The sequence below is a fragment of the Lepisosteus platostomus genome, chromosome 27, assembly GCF_059453375.1.
Source record: "Lepisosteus platostomus isolate fLepPlt1 chromosome 27, fLepPlt1.hap1, whole genome shotgun sequence".
Taxonomy (NCBI): Eukaryota; Metazoa; Chordata; class Actinopteri; order Semionotiformes; family Lepisosteidae; genus Lepisosteus; species Lepisosteus platostomus.
The window spans coordinates 8,777,410-8,796,114 of NC_142637.1; the positions used below are offsets into that span (position 1 = coordinate 8,777,410).

Here is an 18,705-nt window from a genome sequence, read left to right on the forward strand (position 1 = left end):
GCCATATCGCCCTGCAACTCACAACTGGCAGCCCCACTGGAGCCCAGCAGGTGTGAGCCTGGTCAGTACCTGGAGGGGAGACTCCTGGGAAAAACTAAGGCTGCTGCTGGAAGAGGTGTTAGTGGGGCCAGTAGGGGGCGCTCACCTTGCAGTCTGTGTGGGTCCTAATGCCCCAGTATAGTGACGGGGACACTGTACTGTAAAAAGGTGCCGTCCTTCGGATGAGACATAAAACTGAGGTCCTGACTCTGTGGTCATTAAAAATCCCAGGGCATTTCTCAAAAAGAGTTACCCCGGCGTCCTGTCCAAATTTCCCATTAGCCCTTACCAATCATGGCCTCCTAATAATCCCCCTCTATGAACTGGCTTCATCACTCTGCTCTCCTCCCTACTGAGAGGTGGTGTGTGGGGAGCGGACTGGTGCATCATCCAGGTGGGGGTACACACTGCTGGTGGTGGAGGGGATCCCCATGACCTGTAAAGTGCTTTGAGTGGAGTGTCCAGAAAAGTGCTCTATAAGTGTAAGCAATTATTATTATTATTAATTATATAATGAAAAAGAGAACCTTTTCTCTTGATGTACAGTCATATACAAGAACCCGTGGCCAGGCACATCACTTGAATTGAAGGCTGGTGAACAGGTGAAGAGAACAGAGTCCGTTCAGGCCTGGACAGAGTATAGAGATGGGGAGATTTGATCACGTGTTCAGGATCCCAAAAGGTACTGGAAGAGACAGCCCAGGGGACCGACACACTCATGCGGTGCTGGAGAGGGTATAGCATGAACTGGGGGGTGATTCTGTGATCAGAGGAGGAGTTCAGCGAGCTGCCAGCCAGTGGGGTCGTGGGACTGTAGCTGCACTGCTCCAACATCTTCCTGTACGGTAGGTGTGTAGTAGCCTTAAAGGGGGGGATACCCCCCAAAATCTCACTTCCCATGCTGGACAAGAACTGTCCCGTTGCAGGAGAATCTGGTCATGGGTGGTTCGTTAATGGTGATGGGGAAAATCTGACGAAGACGATGTTGGCAACAGGTACATCTCAGCTGCAATTAATCATATGAATCATTATGGCTGGAAAACTGCGAGAATGCAATGTGTGGAGCAAATGGGCGATTCAGACGTTCAGGGTTCGAGCCTGGCCCCTGTGGGTTTGGTCAGTGTGCGGAATTCCCTTCCACAGCATAGAGCCTTGCTGTCCAAACCCTACATTGCCCTGAGCATGGGGCCTGCAATGGACTGGTGTCCCATCCAGTATGTACAGTATCTCCGACTGGACTGGCGCCTGTGCCCAGCACAGCTCTCCGGGGATATAGGAGTCAGGATAGGGAGCGGACAGACACTGCAGCCGGATGAAGGAGACGGGGCTGTCTTCAAGTGTGCCAGGGTGCTCTGGAGGTCTGCAGGGAACACAGACCATCCTCGTGCCTGATTCAGCTCTTGTGCAAACCCACTCCTTAATTAGATCATTCCGTTAAACGGCAATTAATCAGACATTTAAAGAGCAGGTTGTGCTTGATGATGATTCGAAAGGTCTGGTGTTTAAATACCAGATGTTTTTTGTTTTGTTTTTTAAACTGAATTCTTGTGCATCACTGGGCTCTTGTGGAAACCAACTGCTTGGATGAGATGATGGAAACCCAGACTACTGGAATCTCAGCTCGGTCAACAACAGGATGGGAGCAGGTGTGGCCGTCTCGCTCCGGGGGCCCCTGATGTCTGCACCCGAGAGGGACAGATCCTCCTGCTGTTATCAGGACTGGAATGTTCCTGTCTGGCCGCGCGGGCACCACCCCCGTTAGTGCCCCTGGTCACCTTGGCAGCACATCTGTGGGAATCCTCCCTCTGCCTATAATAACACGAGATAATGATATACAGTATCTTTCATTTCCCCCAAGGCCACAGACTGGCCTGCTTTTCCAGCCCCGTCTGCCGGAGCTGTGTGTGAGGGAGACGTGTATAAAGCCCCCGTCCTCTCTCCGTCTCTGCCAGAAGCCTGGTTTTACTCCCCAGGGTGAAGAGTGGACACTGCAGCCATGCTCGGTGGGATTCTGCTCGGCCTGTCGCTGCTGCTGCTGCCCCCCCGTGCTGAGGTCAGCGCCCCCGCCAGGTCAGCCCTGCCGGACCCCGACCGCCAGCCAGCGCGCCCGACGCCAGGTCTGTACGTGCCCCCTGCCCTGGGGTGGGCCCGCGGGTTCTGCAGTCTCTGTCTCCAAACCCGGGACCTGTGCTGGTTCAGGCCAGCTGCCCTCTCGGCTCATTTCTGGTTCAGTAACAAAAGCCCGATCACTCAGCAAGACCTAAACATCTGGCATTTAAAACCCACACCTTCCAAACCTGGTCCAGCAACAGCAGCTCTTTAAATGCTGCTTGATTAAGTGCTGTTTAACTGAATTGTCTCCAAGCTGGTTGCCACAAGAGTTGGACAGGAGAGGGCTAATACTTTTGGGAAAGGTGTGAAGACAGGGGCCAGTTGTGAGCCTGTGTGGTTATTTCTGGAATTTCTCGGGACTCATGAGTGCTGTTCTGCACCTGTAGCCTGAGATCCTCATCTCATTTAGTTGGTCTCCTTTTCTTGCGGCTGAAAGGTATCACTGTATTTATCGCTGAGGGTGTGTCCAGTTATTTTCCTCGTTGTTGCACACCTGTACAGAATGTCTGTGGTTCTTGCCAGGTTTGCAGAAAGCAGAGCTTCGACGCTTTGTTTTCGGACATGGCACACAATGATTGATTGATTGATTGATTGATTGATTGATTGATTGATAAATGTATTGATTGATGTGCAGTGTGGAATGTCAGTAGCAGGGGATTATCCCCTGGAGAAAGAAGGATATCCACTTTTCCGACCATATTTGTATATTTTGACTGAATTAGCAAATTCCCTGTTGTTCAGATTTGATCGTTGGGTCTTTCTCAGGAAGCTGGATGTTGGGTGTAGAAACCTGACTCTGGCTTGAGGGAATTTTAAACAGACACCTGCTGCAGTACGTGACACCTCAGCAATAGTGAGGTGTCAACAGGACAAAAACCTAAAATGGGACAAATGTTGTGACACTATCTATTAAAAGGCCAACAGAGACTCTTCTTTCTTAGAAAACTCAGCTACTTTAAGGTGGATAAAACTATTCTTACACTCTTCTACAAATCATTCATTGAAAGTGTCTTAACATGCTGCTTCACTTGTTGGTTTGGCAACATGAGTACCAGTAATTGTAACAGGCTGGTACTGTACATCAGTGAATATAAGTGTCAAAATAATTGGGAATAATCAAATCAACTTTAGCATCCTTTACAGAGGGTGACTAAGAAAGCCAAAATCAGGGAGTGTGTCTCACCCCCTCCATTGCGGATTCACACTTCTCCCATCTGGGAGACGCCTCTGTGTCCCCAGGTGTAAAACCCACAGACTCAGGAAATCTTTCATCCCCACTGCAATCACACTCTTCAATGGTGCAGAGTCACTACCTTGTCTCTTGTTTCTTTTCTCCTGTAACACTACTGTATTCTCTTACCTTTTGAGGATGTGTGTTGTGTTTGACTGTGCCGTAAGACAAATTTTCCCCAGGGGACAATAAAGCTTGAATTGAATAGTTGGACGATGGGATAACATCATCAGGAATAGCCCCTGGACCGTAAGGGGAATGCAGACTCTTAAACTCCCATCTGTAGCAATAACATAGGCTGGACTCAGACTATAAAACCCTCAGTGACACCTGGTGTATGTCTCCTGCAGTGTTCTTTGGAAGTGGCTGTTTTTGTTACATGAAACAATGTAGACCAGCTGAGCCAGTCAACACACTGGGAGACAGGAGTCTCCAGGTTAAACCCTTCCAAACACAGGAGGGGGAACATGCAGACTCCACACAGACAGGGGCATGTTTGAGGGCAGCTCGTGGGCACAGTGGGTGGCGCTGTCACCTCAGTGGGTTCAGATTTGGGTCTGTCTGTGGGGAGTCTGAAAGTTCTTCCCCTAGGGCGTGTCGTTCTTCTCTGGATACCCCACTTTCCTCTCGGGTTAACAGGTATCTGCAAAGGACACTGCTGTAGGCAGGAGTCCTGTCCAGCCTTGTACTTTGTGTCGCCTGAGTAAGACTCACCAGGACCCTCTCCAGACAAAGGAGATGCTGAAAATTGAGGGATTCATCTTGTAATGAATAATATTTTCCACCAGCCCACATCTACGGTGATACCTTAAAAATAGAATTCATGGGTTGGAAAAAAGCTGTATCATTTAAGAAAATTGCATGGGTTGTGTAAAGCAAGGAGAGAGAAAGCTGTGTTAATTGTGTTAATTGTGTTAAAAGTCCAGCATTTTCTACTTGTGTTGTTGATCTGCAGGAGGCAGCAGGGCTGTGAGAGAGGAGGCAGTGACAACCACAGATCGGGAGTCAGAGGTGGGGGACCCTCTCTCTGTCCTGCCCGTAGAGGCCACAGAGGCCCCCTCTGTGCCGGGCCTGGGGCGCTGTCCTGGCACAGCGGGGTGCAGGGAGCCCTTCCTCAGCGCGGTTCGCCAGATCTGGGGCGAAGGAGGTCGAGCCGAAGAGGAGAGGGTCTCCGCGCAGTTCGGGATCTGCCCACCGGGGGGCGCCACCTCCGGTGGCCTGCTGAAAGCAGTATCTGCGCTGGCTGCCCTCCCAGCCGCCCGAGGGAGAGACGCAGACGGGCTGCCAGCTCTGTCCCCCACGAAAGGTGATGTAAAGCCCACTCTTCGGTCACGATCAACCCCACCTGTCGCTGCCTTGCCGTTAGCTCATTTGCCACTAAAATAGAGCAGTAGACACACAGGATTTCAGATCATTAGGGAGCAGGGTTTTTGCAGATACGCAGGAGATCGTGCAATTTATTCATCACAGGAGCCATCAGAGCTGATGCAGCCTCCATGTCTTCAAGCTGTGGACCAGTCTTAACAGGGCTGATGGCTCCTTGTGCTGTTTGTCAGCACTGCCTGTTCTCCTGGCCCGCAGCATCGGGCACAAGTGTCTGAGAAACTCTGCTGGGAGGTGAACCAGCCCAGATGAGGGCAGCTTGGAGGCGTTGTGCTGTTTCTGCCCTCACTGCAGGAGTCTCTGGCTCTGTTCCTGCAGGGCCTGCTGGTTTCTGTGCCAACCTCACTCTCAGTTACCCAGCCTGATTCTAGCCTGATTTACAGGTGACTGGGCCTTTAATGCAGCGGTTTTCCTGTGTTCTCAACTCTTAAAGACGTTGAGAAAAAGCCTGTGTCTAATTTGAATAAATAATGAGGTTCATTGGCAGGTTGACTTCACAGGTTGGTACAAAAACCTGGAGACAGCAGGCCCTCCGGGATCTGGGCTGGAGACCGCTGGGCTTCAGGCTCTCTGGCCAAGGGCCAGTCTGCTAGGGCAGGTCATTAGACTTGATTAGCCGTGTGTCCGAGCCCCACTTGAAGCAGCGTGCTGAAAGACACCCTGTCCCTGCCGCGGTACGTGTCTGACTGTGCGCTGTTCTCGCCTCTCAGCACGCTGGGAGGAGCTGGAGGAGAGGGGCAGGGGCAGACTCACCCTGCACTTCACACTGCCGCCCCCACAGCGCCCCCTGCTGCCCCAGACCACGCCCCTGCTGCTCTTCTCCCCCCGGGGCCCCCCTGTGAGCGAGGGGGAGACGCTGCGGGTCTCTTTCACAGCGCACACCCTCCATCCGCACACGCAGGTGAGACTCCAATATAATATGGAATATAATAATATATACTGGAGGATGTACTAATTAGGTCGCTGGGCTTTCCTGCCCAGACTCTGTGATGTTTGGGGCGGGCGGTTTTTCACTTTCTTGCCGCTCCTCCAATCGCATCTCTTTGCAGACTGTGTGCGTTTCCGTGGACACACAATTCGTCGCTCTGATTGGAGGGCAGGCAGCAGGCCACGCCCACGGGCACCTGGTGTTCCAGGTCACTATAGAGACGCACCGTGCAGGTGATGGCAAAGGTACTTCTTTATGAGACGGCTTCTGCTTTGTCACCTTTTAACATTTTTTGAAAACATTTTAAATTACCCTCCCGTAGTTCGTTATTATACAATTAGCCAATCTGGAATCACCGTATGTCTTCATGTCCTGGAGAACGGAGAGATAGATATTCCTTGCTGCAGTCAGCTGGTGACACATCAGAGATACAGAGAATGTCTGAACTGACAGAGCCTTTTGGGGAACCCCTTTTTCTGTCTTTATCCCTCCCCTCCCCCCCAACACAGCTTCAGAAAACAGCGTCTTTTACACTTTGTCCAATAGTTGTGTTACTTTGAATTCCTTCCCCTTCCCAGGCCCAGCTCTTTCTCTGTCAGAACTGCAGGGGTTCCTCTTAGGGGAAGATAAAGAACGCAACACCACCCAGAACCCTGTGCTTCTGCTGCTGCCTCCAGTGGGACAGGGGGAAACTGTTGCAGAGAGCCCCGAATCTCTCACTCGGAACAACAGGTGTGTCCTCCTGTCTGCTTTTCAGAGCCACACGCCACGCCTGTACGCCGTGGTGTGAGAGACGTTTCTCACAGAGCGCAGGAATTCAGCCAAAGTGTTCCAGGAGTTGGGCTTTAAATTGCACAGCCACTGTGAGATATTGCCTGATGAAGCATATTACTAATGTTAATAGTTCCTGTATATCCATTTTCTCATCACTTTCCCGGTTCAGGGACACGGGGGAGCTGGACCCTCTCCCTACAAGCAACAAGGCACAAGGCGGGGTACACCCTGGACAGGACGCCAGTCCATCACAGACAGACACACTCACACCAGGGCCAGTTAACCCACCAGCATGTTTTTGGACTGTGGGAGGAAACCAGAGCACCCAGAGGAAGCCCACACAAACTCAGGGAGAACATGCAAACTCCACCCCACATCCAGAATTGAACCCAGGGCCCCAGCACTGCAAGGCAGCAACGCTAACCCCTGCTCCACTGTGCTGCCCTGTTAGCGGTTCAATTAGCTAATAATAATGTTACAGACTTCGCGTAGAGGCAGGCGTGACAGACGGCGGGCGATCTCATTCATGATTCTGCTGCCCTGTGCTGTTGTTGAGTCGTCCTGTCCTTTCCAGAGCGCGGCCTGAGCCGAGCCCCGCCCCAGGGCCAGCCGGGGACTCGGACACGTTCCTCTTCCTGAACCAGCTGCAGGACTTCCTGAGGGAGGCCCTGCCCTCGAGCCGCGTGTCCGCGCCCGAGCCCAGCCCCGGGGGGCCCCCGGGGACCCGCTCCTCCGCGCTGGACGGCCTGCGGTCTCCGCCCCGCGCCCCCCTGGGCACCTCCACCAGCCAGGAGCTGCTGCGCGCCCTGCTGCACTCCCCCAGCCCCGCGCTGTTCCGCTTCCCCAGCAGCCCCGCCGCCCTGCGCGGCCACCGGGGCCGGCTGGCGCTGCCGCCCGCCCTCCTGGCCAGCCTGCGGGCGCGGCTGGACGGCGCGGCGGCCGAGATCGGGCGGCGGGAGGGGCTGATGGCGCGGGGCGGCGGGGAGAGGCTGGCCGGGCTGCTGGCGCTCAGCGTGCTGCCAGGGGAGGGCGCCGCAGCAGCGCCAGGTTAGTGCCAGCCCGTCCGCACACATCCTAGAACGTGGGAAATTCTCTCGGACACACCTGCCTGGGAAGTCATGTTATTCGCTAGACTAGTGCCTCGGTGAAGCCGGAGCCTACCCGGCAAGCAACGAGCGCAAGGCAGGGTACACCCTGGACAGGACGCCAGTCAGTCACAGGGCAAGTGCAAGCCAGTCCTACATGGGGACAGTTTGGAGGCCACGGTACAGACCGATGGGGGGAAATTTGGCCTGAACACTGGGGTAACTCCCTACTCTTATCGGGAAATGCCCGGGGATCTTTAATGATCTCTGTTTAATGTCTCATCCAAGAGAGGCCGCCCGCTACAGTATAGTGTCCCTGCCACTATACTGGGGCATTAGGACTCACACAGACTGGGTGAGCGCCCCCTACTGGTCCCACTCACACCTCTTCCAGCAGGAACCTTAGCTTTCCCAGGAGTCTCCCCTCCAGGTACTGACCAGGCTCACACCTGCTGGGCTCCAGTGGGGCTGCCAGCTGGGAGCTGCAGGGTGACAGAGCCGCTGGAAGTTTGTTCCAGAAATGTCATTGATCCTTATCGAGCCTCACGTTTAAGCTTGATCAGTTGCCTGGTAACTCTTTCGAGTAATCGCAATTACCTGTGCAGTTGGAAGGGGGTGGCAGGAGGCCACATACAGCACGTAGGAGTGGGATGATCCAAGCAGAAGAACAACAGCGAAGGTGTAGAGTCACACAGGTCCCAGGGCAGAACACAGTCCTCCCGGTGTGCAGCAGCCTGGTCCGTTTCCAGGGGACCTGAGCACCTGATCACCTCCCTGAACCCAGAATACAGCAGGAGGAGATAAGCTGGGACGCTGGGATCGGACAATAACAGCCCGAGCAGGCTGTGGGTAGGTGTGCGAGTCTGACTGTCTCACCTGCAGACACAGGGAGGCAGTACCGCGCGCTGCTGCTGGCGGTGGCGCTGCGGACCGTCCTGACCTTCTGGGACCAGCAGGGGGAGGCAGAGAGGCAGCGGCGCTCGGAGAGCCAGGGGGACGGGCGGTGCAGGCTGCACCCCCTGGAGGTGGATCTGCGGATGTTCAGAGGCCTCACCTTCCCCTCCGCCATATCCATCGGCAACTGCCAGGGGGCCTGCCGGGCCCCCCTGCTCCCCCAGGACGGCCTGGCCAACAACCACGCCCTGCTGCTGCTCCGCCTGCAGGAGGAGGGCCCGCCCCTGGCGCGCCCGCCCTGCTGCGTGCCCGTCCGCTACGAGGAGCGCCAGGTGGTGGAGATCTCCAACCACCAGACCCTGGTCTCCTCCAGGCCTGAGATGGCGGCTGTGCAGTGCGGCTGCCGCTGACAGGTGGGGGCACGGAGGGAGTGTGTGTGCGTGTGTGCGTGTGTGTGCGTGTGTGCGTGTGTGCGTGTGTGCATGTGTGCGCGTGTGTGCGTGTGTGTGGTTGGCCTGGTGTCGGGGGTGTGCGTGTGTGCGTGTGTGCATGTGTGCGCGTGTGCGCGTGTGCGCGTGTGCGCGTGTGTGCGTGTGTGTGTGTGTGTGTGGTTGGCCTGGTGTCGGGGGTGTGTGTGTGTGTGTGTGTGTGTGTGTGTGTGTGTGTGTGCGTGCGTGCGTGCGTGCGTGCGTGTGTGTGTGTGGGGTTGGCCTGGTGTCGGGGGTGGGTGTGGGTGTGTGTGTGCGTGCGTGTGTGTGTGTGGGTGGTTGTCCTGGTGCCTGGGGTGTGTGTGTGTAGCTGTCCTGGTGTCGGGGGTGTGTGTGTGTGGTTGGCCTGGTGACGGGGGGGTGTGTTTGTGGGTGGTTGTCCTGGTGCCGGGGGGGTGTGTGTGTTCTTGGCCTGGTGTCTGGGGTGTGTGTGTGGTTGGCCTGGTGCCAGGGGTGTGTGTGTGTGTGTGTGTGTGTGGGTGGTTGGCCTGGTGTCGGGGGTGTGTGTGTGGTTGTCCTGGTGTTTTGTGGGGAAAAGTGGGGAAGGCCAGGAGGGGTATTGTGGATCAGTGGGAGAGCTTGGCTGTTACTCTCCAGCTCTGTCCTCCTGCATTAGACACAAGTTCTAATACCAGTGCTCACTCTGTGCAGTACTTACTGGGAACACCGATCAGTGTTTCATGCACGGAGGCCTGGGCCTTTAGAAAATGAGAAAATGACCTGCTCAGCAGCTCAGCTCAGCATTTGAAAAGAATTTTTATTTCTAATTCGTATTCACAATCACTATTACAGCAGTAGGCCTCGTCTGGGCCCGTGTGTTGCGCGGGGGCATGGGGGAGCGTGTTGGTGGGGGCGACAGCAGCGAAGGACCCGGGGGGGGGGGGTTGGGGTGAGAGGGAGGAGAGGGGAGCGGGCAGGACAGGGTGGGGTCCGAGGGGAGGGTTGATCCTTGGTGGGGGGGGTTCGACCTGTCTGCTCGTTAACGGGCGGCCAAGCCCCACACCGAGGTCGTCCTGTGAAAGCGCGGTCAAGCACAAAGCTGCTGTGCCGCGGCCCGTGAGCTAAATAATGAAGTTTGGAGGGGGGGGGGGGTCCTACACTCCGCCTGCCTCCCCAGGGGGTCTCCCGCCGCCGCCCCCTGCAATGGGGGGCCTCCCTCTCCCCGGGCCCTCACCCGCTCCTCCTGGGCGCCCCGGGCGGGCTCTCCCCCCTCCTCTTGCGGGTGAATTTCTCCCCGTACAGCGTGTGGCGGTGCTCCCTCACCCCCTGCCTCTTCTCTCCAGCGCCGGCGGGGGCGCGCCCCCTCTCTCGGCCTGGTTTCCCCTCCTTCCTCTCCTGCTCCTTCCTCCTCTCCTTCGCCTCCTGTCCCCTCTCCTCCCTGCCCGCCCTCCTCTTCCTCCTCTCCTCCTTTTCCCCCCTCCCTTTCCCCCTCTGCTTCTCCCCCTGCCCCCTCCTCTCCTCCTTCTCCCCCTTCCCTTTCCCCCTCTCCTCCTCCCTGCCCTTCAGCAGGCCCTTCCCCACTGGCCCCCTGTGCCGGATGCGACCCCCCCTCCCTGCCCCCTCCCCGGCCTCGTCGGCCCTCTCCTTCCGCCGCCGCCTCCTCGCCTCGGCCCTCCGGCCTCCCCCGGCTGCCTCTCTTTGGCCTTCGGCCTCCGGTCTCTCTGCCTCTTCCTCTTCTGCCACCCAGTTCCACCAGGACACGTGGTTCCAGAGAGAGGTCTCGGGCTGCGGAGGGGAGAGACAGGAAACGCCCAGGCTTGAGTCCGGCCTGCACAGACCCACAGGGCCACTCGAATGGCGGAGGCAGAGGTTCCCACGAGTGGCTGCACAAAAATCCTTTTTTTCTTCACTGCAGCCAACTACTCAATATTACTTAATTAAAGTCATTAAGTGTGCAGTTTAAACGTCTTCCCTCATTCCCAGTTTAGGAAGAGTTACCTTTAAGATTGAATTACTTACGCCATTTGAGGTTATCCTGTAATCTTTTAGGAAATGATTCTAGTTCAGTTAAGCAATGGAGAGATCAGCTGGAATGAAAATGGGGAGATTCAAGGAGATTGAGAATATCTGCCTTAATGCTCTCTCCATTTAATGCAAACATGGGCCTATTTGAGCACCAGAGAAGCGATTATGAGAGGCTAAAGAAGGCTTTGCCAATAGCTGAGGACAGCCCATCTGGGTATTAAAATCAACAGTTTAAGTAGATTGAAAACCAGTGCCAGTTTATTATGAATGTACAAGCACTCTCGAACAGGTGGCAGTTTAGATCAGATGTTTCTTCTTATTGCAGAAACACAGATCTATACCAGCAGCTGAGGGATCCACTCTGGTGTCCGTGAGAGGGGGTTCTCTCGGGTGTGTCTGTGAGAGGGGGTGCTCTCGGGTGTGTCTGTGAGAGGGGGTGCAGTCAGGTGTGTCTGTGAGAGGGGGTGCTCTCGGGTGTGTCTGTGAGAGGGGGTTCTCTCGGGTGTGTCTGTGAGAGGGGGTGCTCTCGGGTGTGTCTGTGAGAGGGGGTACAGGCAGCTGTGTCTGTGAGAGGGGGTGCTCTCGGGTGTGTCTGTGAGAGGGGGTGCTCTCGGGTGTGTCTGTGAGAGGGGGTGCTCTCGGGTGTGTCTGTGAGAGGGGGTACAGGCAGCTGTGTCTGTGAGAGGGGGTGCTCTCGGGTGTGTCTGTGAGAGGGGGTGCTCTCGGGTGTGTCTGTGAGAGGGGGTGCTCTCGGGTGTGTCTGTGAGAGGGGGTGCTCTCGGGTGTGTCTGTGAGAGGGGGTGCTCTCGGGTGTGTCAGTGAGAGGGGGTGCTCTCGGGTGTGTCTGTGAGAGGGGGTGCTCTCGGGTGTGTCTGTGAGAGGGGGTACAGGCAGCTGTGTCTGTGAGAGGGGTGTAGTCAGGCAGACAGAGACTCAGACAGACAGGTACCACGTCTGGTGTGTCCTCCTCCTTGTGGCAGACAGACTGCACCAGCACCGTCCTTTCCCTGGTCTCCACTGGGACGTCCTCCCAAATGTCCAGGGCGTCTGTAAGACCAGGACAGGGGTCTAAAACATATGATTACTGTAGATGCCTCTCAAGCACAGACCCAGACTTCTTCAACTCTGGTGGTGCATGCTGCTATCAAGCAGACTGTCTATGTGTCTGTAAAACACCAGCATGTTCAGAGCTAACATTGGTAGAACTAAACCAGTCTCACTCCAGCCTACTTCTTACTTGGGGAATATTTGTTCATTTGCTTTCAGTTCTTAAAAGTTCAGATGGGATTTTGTAATTGTTATCAATCCCATATAGGTTTCTGAGTTTCTGAGCTGCCCTTGTTCAGGTGGGCTGCCTGAAGTGTTATCAGCAGAATGCTCGTTCTATGTGTGTCTGAAACTGTATCACTTCCACCTGTGTGTATTAGCAAAGCATGTTATTATGCTTAGAATTAAGTGTTATTAATAACAGTATTCTGTCTTGATGAAACAGCTTAGGCCTCTGTTTAACAGCAGAGGAATGCAGCTAAAAGGACATAGTAAAGCTGGGTTTATTTTAAACCCCGCTAATTAAATATGGTAAAGCATGGTTCTTCTCAGTCTGGGCGCAAGGCATAGGGTCAAAGGTCACCGTTTATTAGGCAGTTATGCAACACACGGGGTCAAAGGTCACCATTCATCAACCAATCAGGGACCGAGGTGGACATCAGGACTATACTTGATAACATCCTATCCAATCATCAACTGTGACTTCCTGCTTTGTAGAGGCAGACACCCAGCTCATTTCATTGGTTAGCTCACTGGCTCCTCTCTCCTCTCTCTAGCTACTCCTGCCTCTGACCCAGCCACGTGACTGCAAGCAGGACTTTAACTTTCTCCAAAGACGCCATTCCAGGAGAGATCAGAATTCAGCCCCAGCTATTCTCGCTGCAACAGAAGAAATCTTGTGTGTGGTGAAAACCAGTTGTTATTTTTGCCTCATTGATCACATTAAGACAGTTGGACTCTTTTTGTCGCCATCCTGAACATCTAAGCATATCCGGTAAAAAGCTGCAGCTGGGATTATTCACATTTCTCCCATCCATCTGACCTGTGGCCAGACCCAGGCACACAGCAGTGTACAGACTGTTTTAAAAGCCAAAGTTCAGCAAGGCGCCAACGTCCTTGCAGAGCTGTCCTTAGCAGCTCTAGGCAAAGCTCGCTCTCTCTGCACCGGGACCCTCCCAGCACAGAGCAAGCACAAACTGGATCGCAGACAACACAGCCCAACCCCGTCTCCGGCGGATCTTTAAGAATAAAACCTCTATGTTCACGTTATAACTTTTGAGAGTTCATCCATTAATCCAAACACATTTGATAAAGTAGGTCACAATAGTAAATGCTTATTTATCATTTTTTGCAATTAGAAATTGAATTAAAAAAGGGATTAACTATTTGAGACACAAATGACTGAGGTGGGCAATACATTATAGTCGATATATTTTAACTCTGACATTACTAACGCTTATCTTTGTAATCCCTGGGTGACTAATCAACTATTCATATCAACCGATCGATTCGCAAATGTATTCTATTACTCTGCTTGGTTTGTTATGCATGTTGCACTGTCTGATTGTTACAGTAAATTAAACAGCCTCACATCGCTGCCCGTGTCTGTTCTGCATCAACAGATCAACTTGTAAGAGCTATTTAGTCAGCAACAGCAGAATGAGAGGCTGCAGAAATGTTTGTGTGATAAGGTTTTACACGTCAGAAGAAGCACTTTGCATAGAAACCCGAAAGTCTGCACAAGCAGGCAGATCGCTTTGATGAGCAGTGGAGACGCTCAGCTGGAATAAAACCCAGCAGATAGCGTTCCCCCAGTACCTGGGCTGGGAACTGCTGACTGAAGAAACCTTATGTTATAAACCTTGAGGACCCCTTATTTTATTTGATAATTGGCAGGGCTATCAGACCAGTTAAGGCACTGGTTGTCTTAAATACTGCCACTGGGCTCACTGGACAGGAAGTGTGACCGCGCGGCGCCCCCCCCCCCCCCTCACCCTGTAGGCTCTGGAGGCCGGAGGTGATGAGCACCACGACGACGGCCACCAGCAGGCAGCGGTTCAGCGTGACCCCGCCCCACGGCGCCTCCTGCTGGCCGCCCGTTGAAGCTGCGCGCCGCACTGACACACACAGACACGGGCAAGTGGAGAGAGACATGTGATTCCAACAACTGGGAGAAAAAGGGTGGAGACGAGGAACAAGAGCGTCTTGCAGACTTGGTACCTACACTGAGGATAGAACGAACTATAGCTGTGCTAGAAGTCAGAGAAAGAGAAGGAGCAAGACTGAGAGGTAGCTAAAGAGAGACAGCAGATACAGTATCTTCCAAGGAACGGTTTTCAGGGTTATGACAGTATATTTTAAGAGTGGGGATGAATATTAATTAGCTCCTGCTGTTTCATAATGCTGAGGGGGGCACAGGTCCAAATGAGAACTGTGATTTATCATTACAGTTTTGCATGTATTTCTGTCTGGAAATCAGATATGCAGGCAGAGGAGGTACCTGGGTGTGGCCTTTCCCTGGGTGGGGCTGGCTTGGGGGCTGGCTTGGGGGCAGGCTTGCTCTCCATGGCTTCCACAAACTCCTCCACCTCCTCCTGGAGGGGGGGGAGTGAGAGACAGAGCCGTAAAAATCCCAGATCTGCCAACCCACAGAAGGGGGTTCCCATAGGAAACTCCTAAAGGCGCTTTGGGGTGTGATAATTCTCAAGGACTCTGGCTGATAGGCCACTGAGCACTGTGGTAGAGGTCCCTGGGGGAAAGATCAAGGATCGCTGCTGGAGTCCTGCCCGGGTCTGATGAGGGAGACTCTAAGAGACGGGTCTGTGCACACTGAGGGTAGCCCAGCAGACCCAGACCAGCTGGAATCCAAGACACACACAGTGCCCGACTCCTCCAAGAGGATCTGCGCTAATCAGGGTCTGAGATCAAGGAGCCTGGAGGCTCTTCACATGCACGGCAAGCAGGAAAAAGAGAAGACTTTTACCTCTTTGCTTTTCTGTAAAGTTGGGGCACCTGCAGAAAAACAAAAAAGTGACGATTTTCAATGCAGAGTTAGACTCTCATCCAAATTCTTCCTGCTGTGAGCTGAGTGCTCAGGGGAGAGTGTCCAAGGACCCCTCCCCTCCCCCCCACACACACAAATAGCACACACAAACAGCACCCCCCTCCCCACCTACACACAGACACCTCAGGGGGAGCCTGCGTGACTCTCCCAGGCTGTGGGCAGGTTACAGGGGGCTGCAGCACCTTCGCTGGGAGGTGGCTGGCTGGTCTGGGACGAGGGCTCCTCTGGGACCAGCAGCTCCTCCATGAGCTCCTCGGGAACTATATCCCCCTCGAAGGTCTCGAAGGCGCTCTCCTCCATCGCGGAGCTGGGGGAGAGGGAGGGCCAGGGTGAGAAATTAGGAAGTCAGATTTATCCTCACCTTCAAGTCAATCAATCAATCAATCAAGGTTTATGTATCCAGGCACGAGCAGAACAGCATACAGTGGTGTTGTCGGCAATGAAATGCTTTATCCGCGATCTCGTTAAGAAAGATAGAAGAGTAGAAGGAGAGACGTTTATAGGGATTAGGTTACAATAAATAATACAATTGCTATTTACAATACAGTTACAGATTGTGGGAGACCTCCTGGGAAAAACTAAGGTTGCTGCTGGAAGAGGTGTTAGTGGGGCCAGCAGGGGGCGCTCACCCTGCGGTCCACTTGGGTCCTAAAGCCCCAGTATAGTGACGGGGACACTGTACTGTAAACAGGCGCCGTCCTTCGGATGAGACGTGAAACCGAGGTCCTGACTCTCTGTGGTCATTAAAAATCCCAGGGCGTTTCTTGAAAAGAGTAGGGGTGTAACCCTGGCGTCCTGGCCAAATTTCCCATTGGCCCTTACCAATCATGGCCTCCTAATAATCCCCATCTATGAATCGGCTACATTACTCTGCTCTCCTCCCCACTGATATCTGATGTGTGGGGAGCGATCTGGCGCACTATGGCTGCCGTCGCATCATCCAGGTGGGGCTGCACACTGGTGGTGGTGGAGGGGATCCCCATTACCTGTAAAGTGCTTTGAGTGGATTGTCCAGAAAAGCACTATATAAGTGTAAGCAATTATTATTATTATTATTATTATTGTGCCAAAGTAACTCAAGGATAGGGGGTATTTAGCGCTGTTCATGTGTCCTGAGAGTGCACAGTGACAGGAGGGTGCCGGTGCACCTGTCAGTTCAAGTAGGTAGCCTATTCGCCAGCGGCTGTTTGGGTAACCGCAGGTGTCTGCTGTGGTTGGCTGTTTAGCAGTCTTATTGCCTGGGGGAAACCTGGTGGTCTTGGTCTGTATACTTTGGTTTCGTTTTCTGGATGGTAGTAGAGAGAACAGGTTGTGGTTTGGGTGACTGGGGTCCCTGAGGATAGACCTGGCCTTCTCGAGGCAGAGGAGACAGAGGAGACATGTTCCATGTTCGGTAGTGCGCAGCCAGCAGTGTTTCACCACCATCTGGAGTACTTTGTGCTCTCGGGTGGAGCAGTCACAACCCTTGTACAATCACAACTGCAAAGACACTTTGGACCCTCTCCTCTCACACTCCTCCTTCACACACCTTATAAGAGATCACTTTATTGGCCATATACAGTTTCTTGCATTAGGAATTTGTCTTTTTGCAGACGCCAGCTTGCTCTCCATGAGAAAACACAGACAGGGAGAGAAGCTGGGGGTCAGAGCGCAGGGTCAGCCATTTATACAGCGCCCCTGGAGCAGCTGGGGTTAAGGGCCTTGCTCAGGGGCCCAACAGAGTAGGATTCCTCTGCTGGCTACAGGATTTGAACTGGCAACCTTCCAGCCACAGTTGCAGAGCCTTAGCCACAGAGCCACCACACCGTCCAGAGACACTGCTGTCCCTCTCCTCTCACACTACCCCTGAATTCACACACCGAGACACTCCTGACTGGACCGGAGACACTGCTGTCCCTCTCCTCTCACAGTCCTCCTGAATTCACACACTGAGACACTCCTGACTGGACCGGAGACACTGCTGTCCCTCTCCTCTCACACTGCCCCTGAATTCACACACTGAGACACTCCTGACTGGAGCGTAGACACTGCTGTCCCTCTCCTCTCACACTGCCCCTGAATTCACACACTGAGACACTCCTGACTGGACTGGAGACACTGCTGTCCCTCTCCTCTCACAGTCCTCCTGAATTCACACACTGAGACACTCCTGACTGGACCGGAGACACTGCTGTCCCTCTCCTCTCACACTGCCCCTGAATTCACACACTGAGACACACTTGACTGGACTTGAGACACTGCTAGAGACACTGCTGTCCCTCTCTGGTCAAACTCTGATTTCAACAACTCAAAAAAACTCAGATATGACTTCAGATATGAACAAATCACATCTGAACTAGTACATTACAAAGAGGACTTGATAATCAAATCACTGAGCAACCATACACAACCAGTGCAGTAATTGTTATTAGTAATTAATAACAGCGGATTGAAAAAATATGACTCAACACACATGAAATAAATAAACCAGCAGCTGGTTTTGCTCATTAAATCTTCTTTCATTCAGGCCTGCTTTGTAGACCTGACAAGACACAGTGTCCAGCATCTAGGCTGCTGACTAATATTATAGCAGCTCCAAAAATAGAGCTGGACGCGGGACAGGGGTGAGAGAGGGAGCAGGAGAGGCCGACAGAAAGAATCGCACAGACCTTTAGCAGGAAATGGTGCCTTTCGGAGCTGGTTCGCTCCACGCCTCTGCCCACACGCGCCCTGAGACCCACCTGCAGGAGCTGTCCCGTGTTCCCGCAGCGCACCGGGACTTACCTGCACTCTGTGTCGGCTCGGTTTCGCCTGCCCTGCAGGAGTCTCGAACAGACCCACGCCCCCCACTCCCCGCCCCCCCTGCCCCGGCCACTCCACGCTTGACAGACAGGGGCAGGTGCCCCGCGCTCACCAGCACAGGGAGGGGAGGGGGGAAGAAAAGCAAAAGCACTCCAGCCCAGCTCGCAAACACCTCGTCCACAGAGAGATCATCTAATCTGAATAATTCCTCACACTTACAGTATACAGCGCTATTCTGGACACTCCACTGACAGCGCTGTACGGGTAATGGGGATCCCCTCCACACCCACCTGGGTGATGCGCCAGTCCGCTCCCCACACACCAGCTCTCAGTGGGGAGGAGAGCAGAGGGATGAAGCCAGTATAGAGATGAGGGTTATTAGGAGGCCATGATGGGTAAAGGCCAGGGGGGAATTCAGCTGGGACACCAGGGTAACACCCCTACTCTTTTCAAAGAAGATGCTGGGATTTTTAATGACCATAGAGAGTCAGGACCTCTCATCCAAAGGAAAGCACCTTTTTACAGTACAGTGTCCCCGTCACTATACTGGGGCATTAGGCTCCACACAGACTGCAGGGTGAGCGCCCCCTGCTGGCCCCACTAACACCTCTTCCAGCAGCAGCCTTAGTTTTTCCCAGGAGCCTCCCCTCCAGGTACTGGCCAGGCTCACACCTGCTGGGCTCCAGTGGGCTGCCAGCTGGGAGCTGCAGGGTGACAGGGCTGCTGGCTATGCTGGGTGTTCTTACTGGCTGTTCGGCTGAGAAATAGAGAAAAGTTCAGTTCAATCACTCCTGCATCCCGGACAGTAACTAAATGAAAATTGAGTGTAATTTCCCAAGCGTGTATTTGTCTCATGTTGCTCTTCTGTGCTATGTTGTGTGTTCTCAAAGGTGGGGGCTATGTGCCATTTTTCC

General features: G+C 53.8%; 2 protein-coding genes across 4 annotated transcripts; one reads left to right on the forward strand and one right to left on the reverse strand.

Annotated features, from left to right (window-relative positions):
- Positions 1-1,874: 1,874 nt before the first annotated feature.
- On the forward strand, positions 1,875-13,543 carry amh (anti-Mullerian hormone). Of its 2 annotated transcripts, none has more exons than XM_088621929.1 (8): positions 1,875-2,156; positions 4,338-4,688; positions 5,476-5,666; positions 5,815-5,926; positions 6,272-6,425; positions 7,042-7,514; positions 8,435-8,859; positions 12,723-13,543. In XM_088621929.1, the coding sequence occupies exons 1-7, from the start codon at positions 2,036-2,038 to the stop codon at positions 8,854-8,856; spliced, it is 1,824 nt and encodes a 607-aa protein (XP_088478055.1). In that variant the 5' UTR covers positions 1,875-2,035; the 3' UTR covers positions 8,857-8,859; positions 12,723-13,543. The 2 variants fall into 2 exon arrangements, with proteins under 2 accessions (XP_088478055.1, XP_088478053.1); XM_088621927.1 differs by having other exon boundaries at positions 1,876-2,156; positions 5,815-5,938.
- LOC148639268 (uncharacterized) lies at positions 9,959-17,896 on the reverse strand. 2 transcript variants are annotated; one of them, XM_088621948.1, is made up of 7 exons: positions 17,774-17,896; positions 15,193-15,317; positions 14,930-14,958; positions 14,447-14,540; positions 13,941-14,063; positions 11,849-11,946; positions 9,959-10,659 (listed from the first exon to the last, which is right to left on the reverse strand). In XM_088621948.1, the coding sequence occupies exons 2-7, from the start codon at positions 15,308-15,310 to the stop codon at positions 10,105-10,107; spliced, it is 1,017 nt and encodes a 338-aa protein (XP_088478074.1). In that variant the 5' UTR covers positions 15,311-15,317; positions 17,774-17,896; the 3' UTR covers positions 9,959-10,104. The 2 variants fall into 2 exon arrangements, with proteins under 2 accessions (XP_088478074.1, XP_088478075.1); XM_088621949.1 differs by having other exon boundaries at positions 17,659-17,777.
- Between the last annotated feature and the right edge of the window lie 809 nt (positions 17,897-18,705).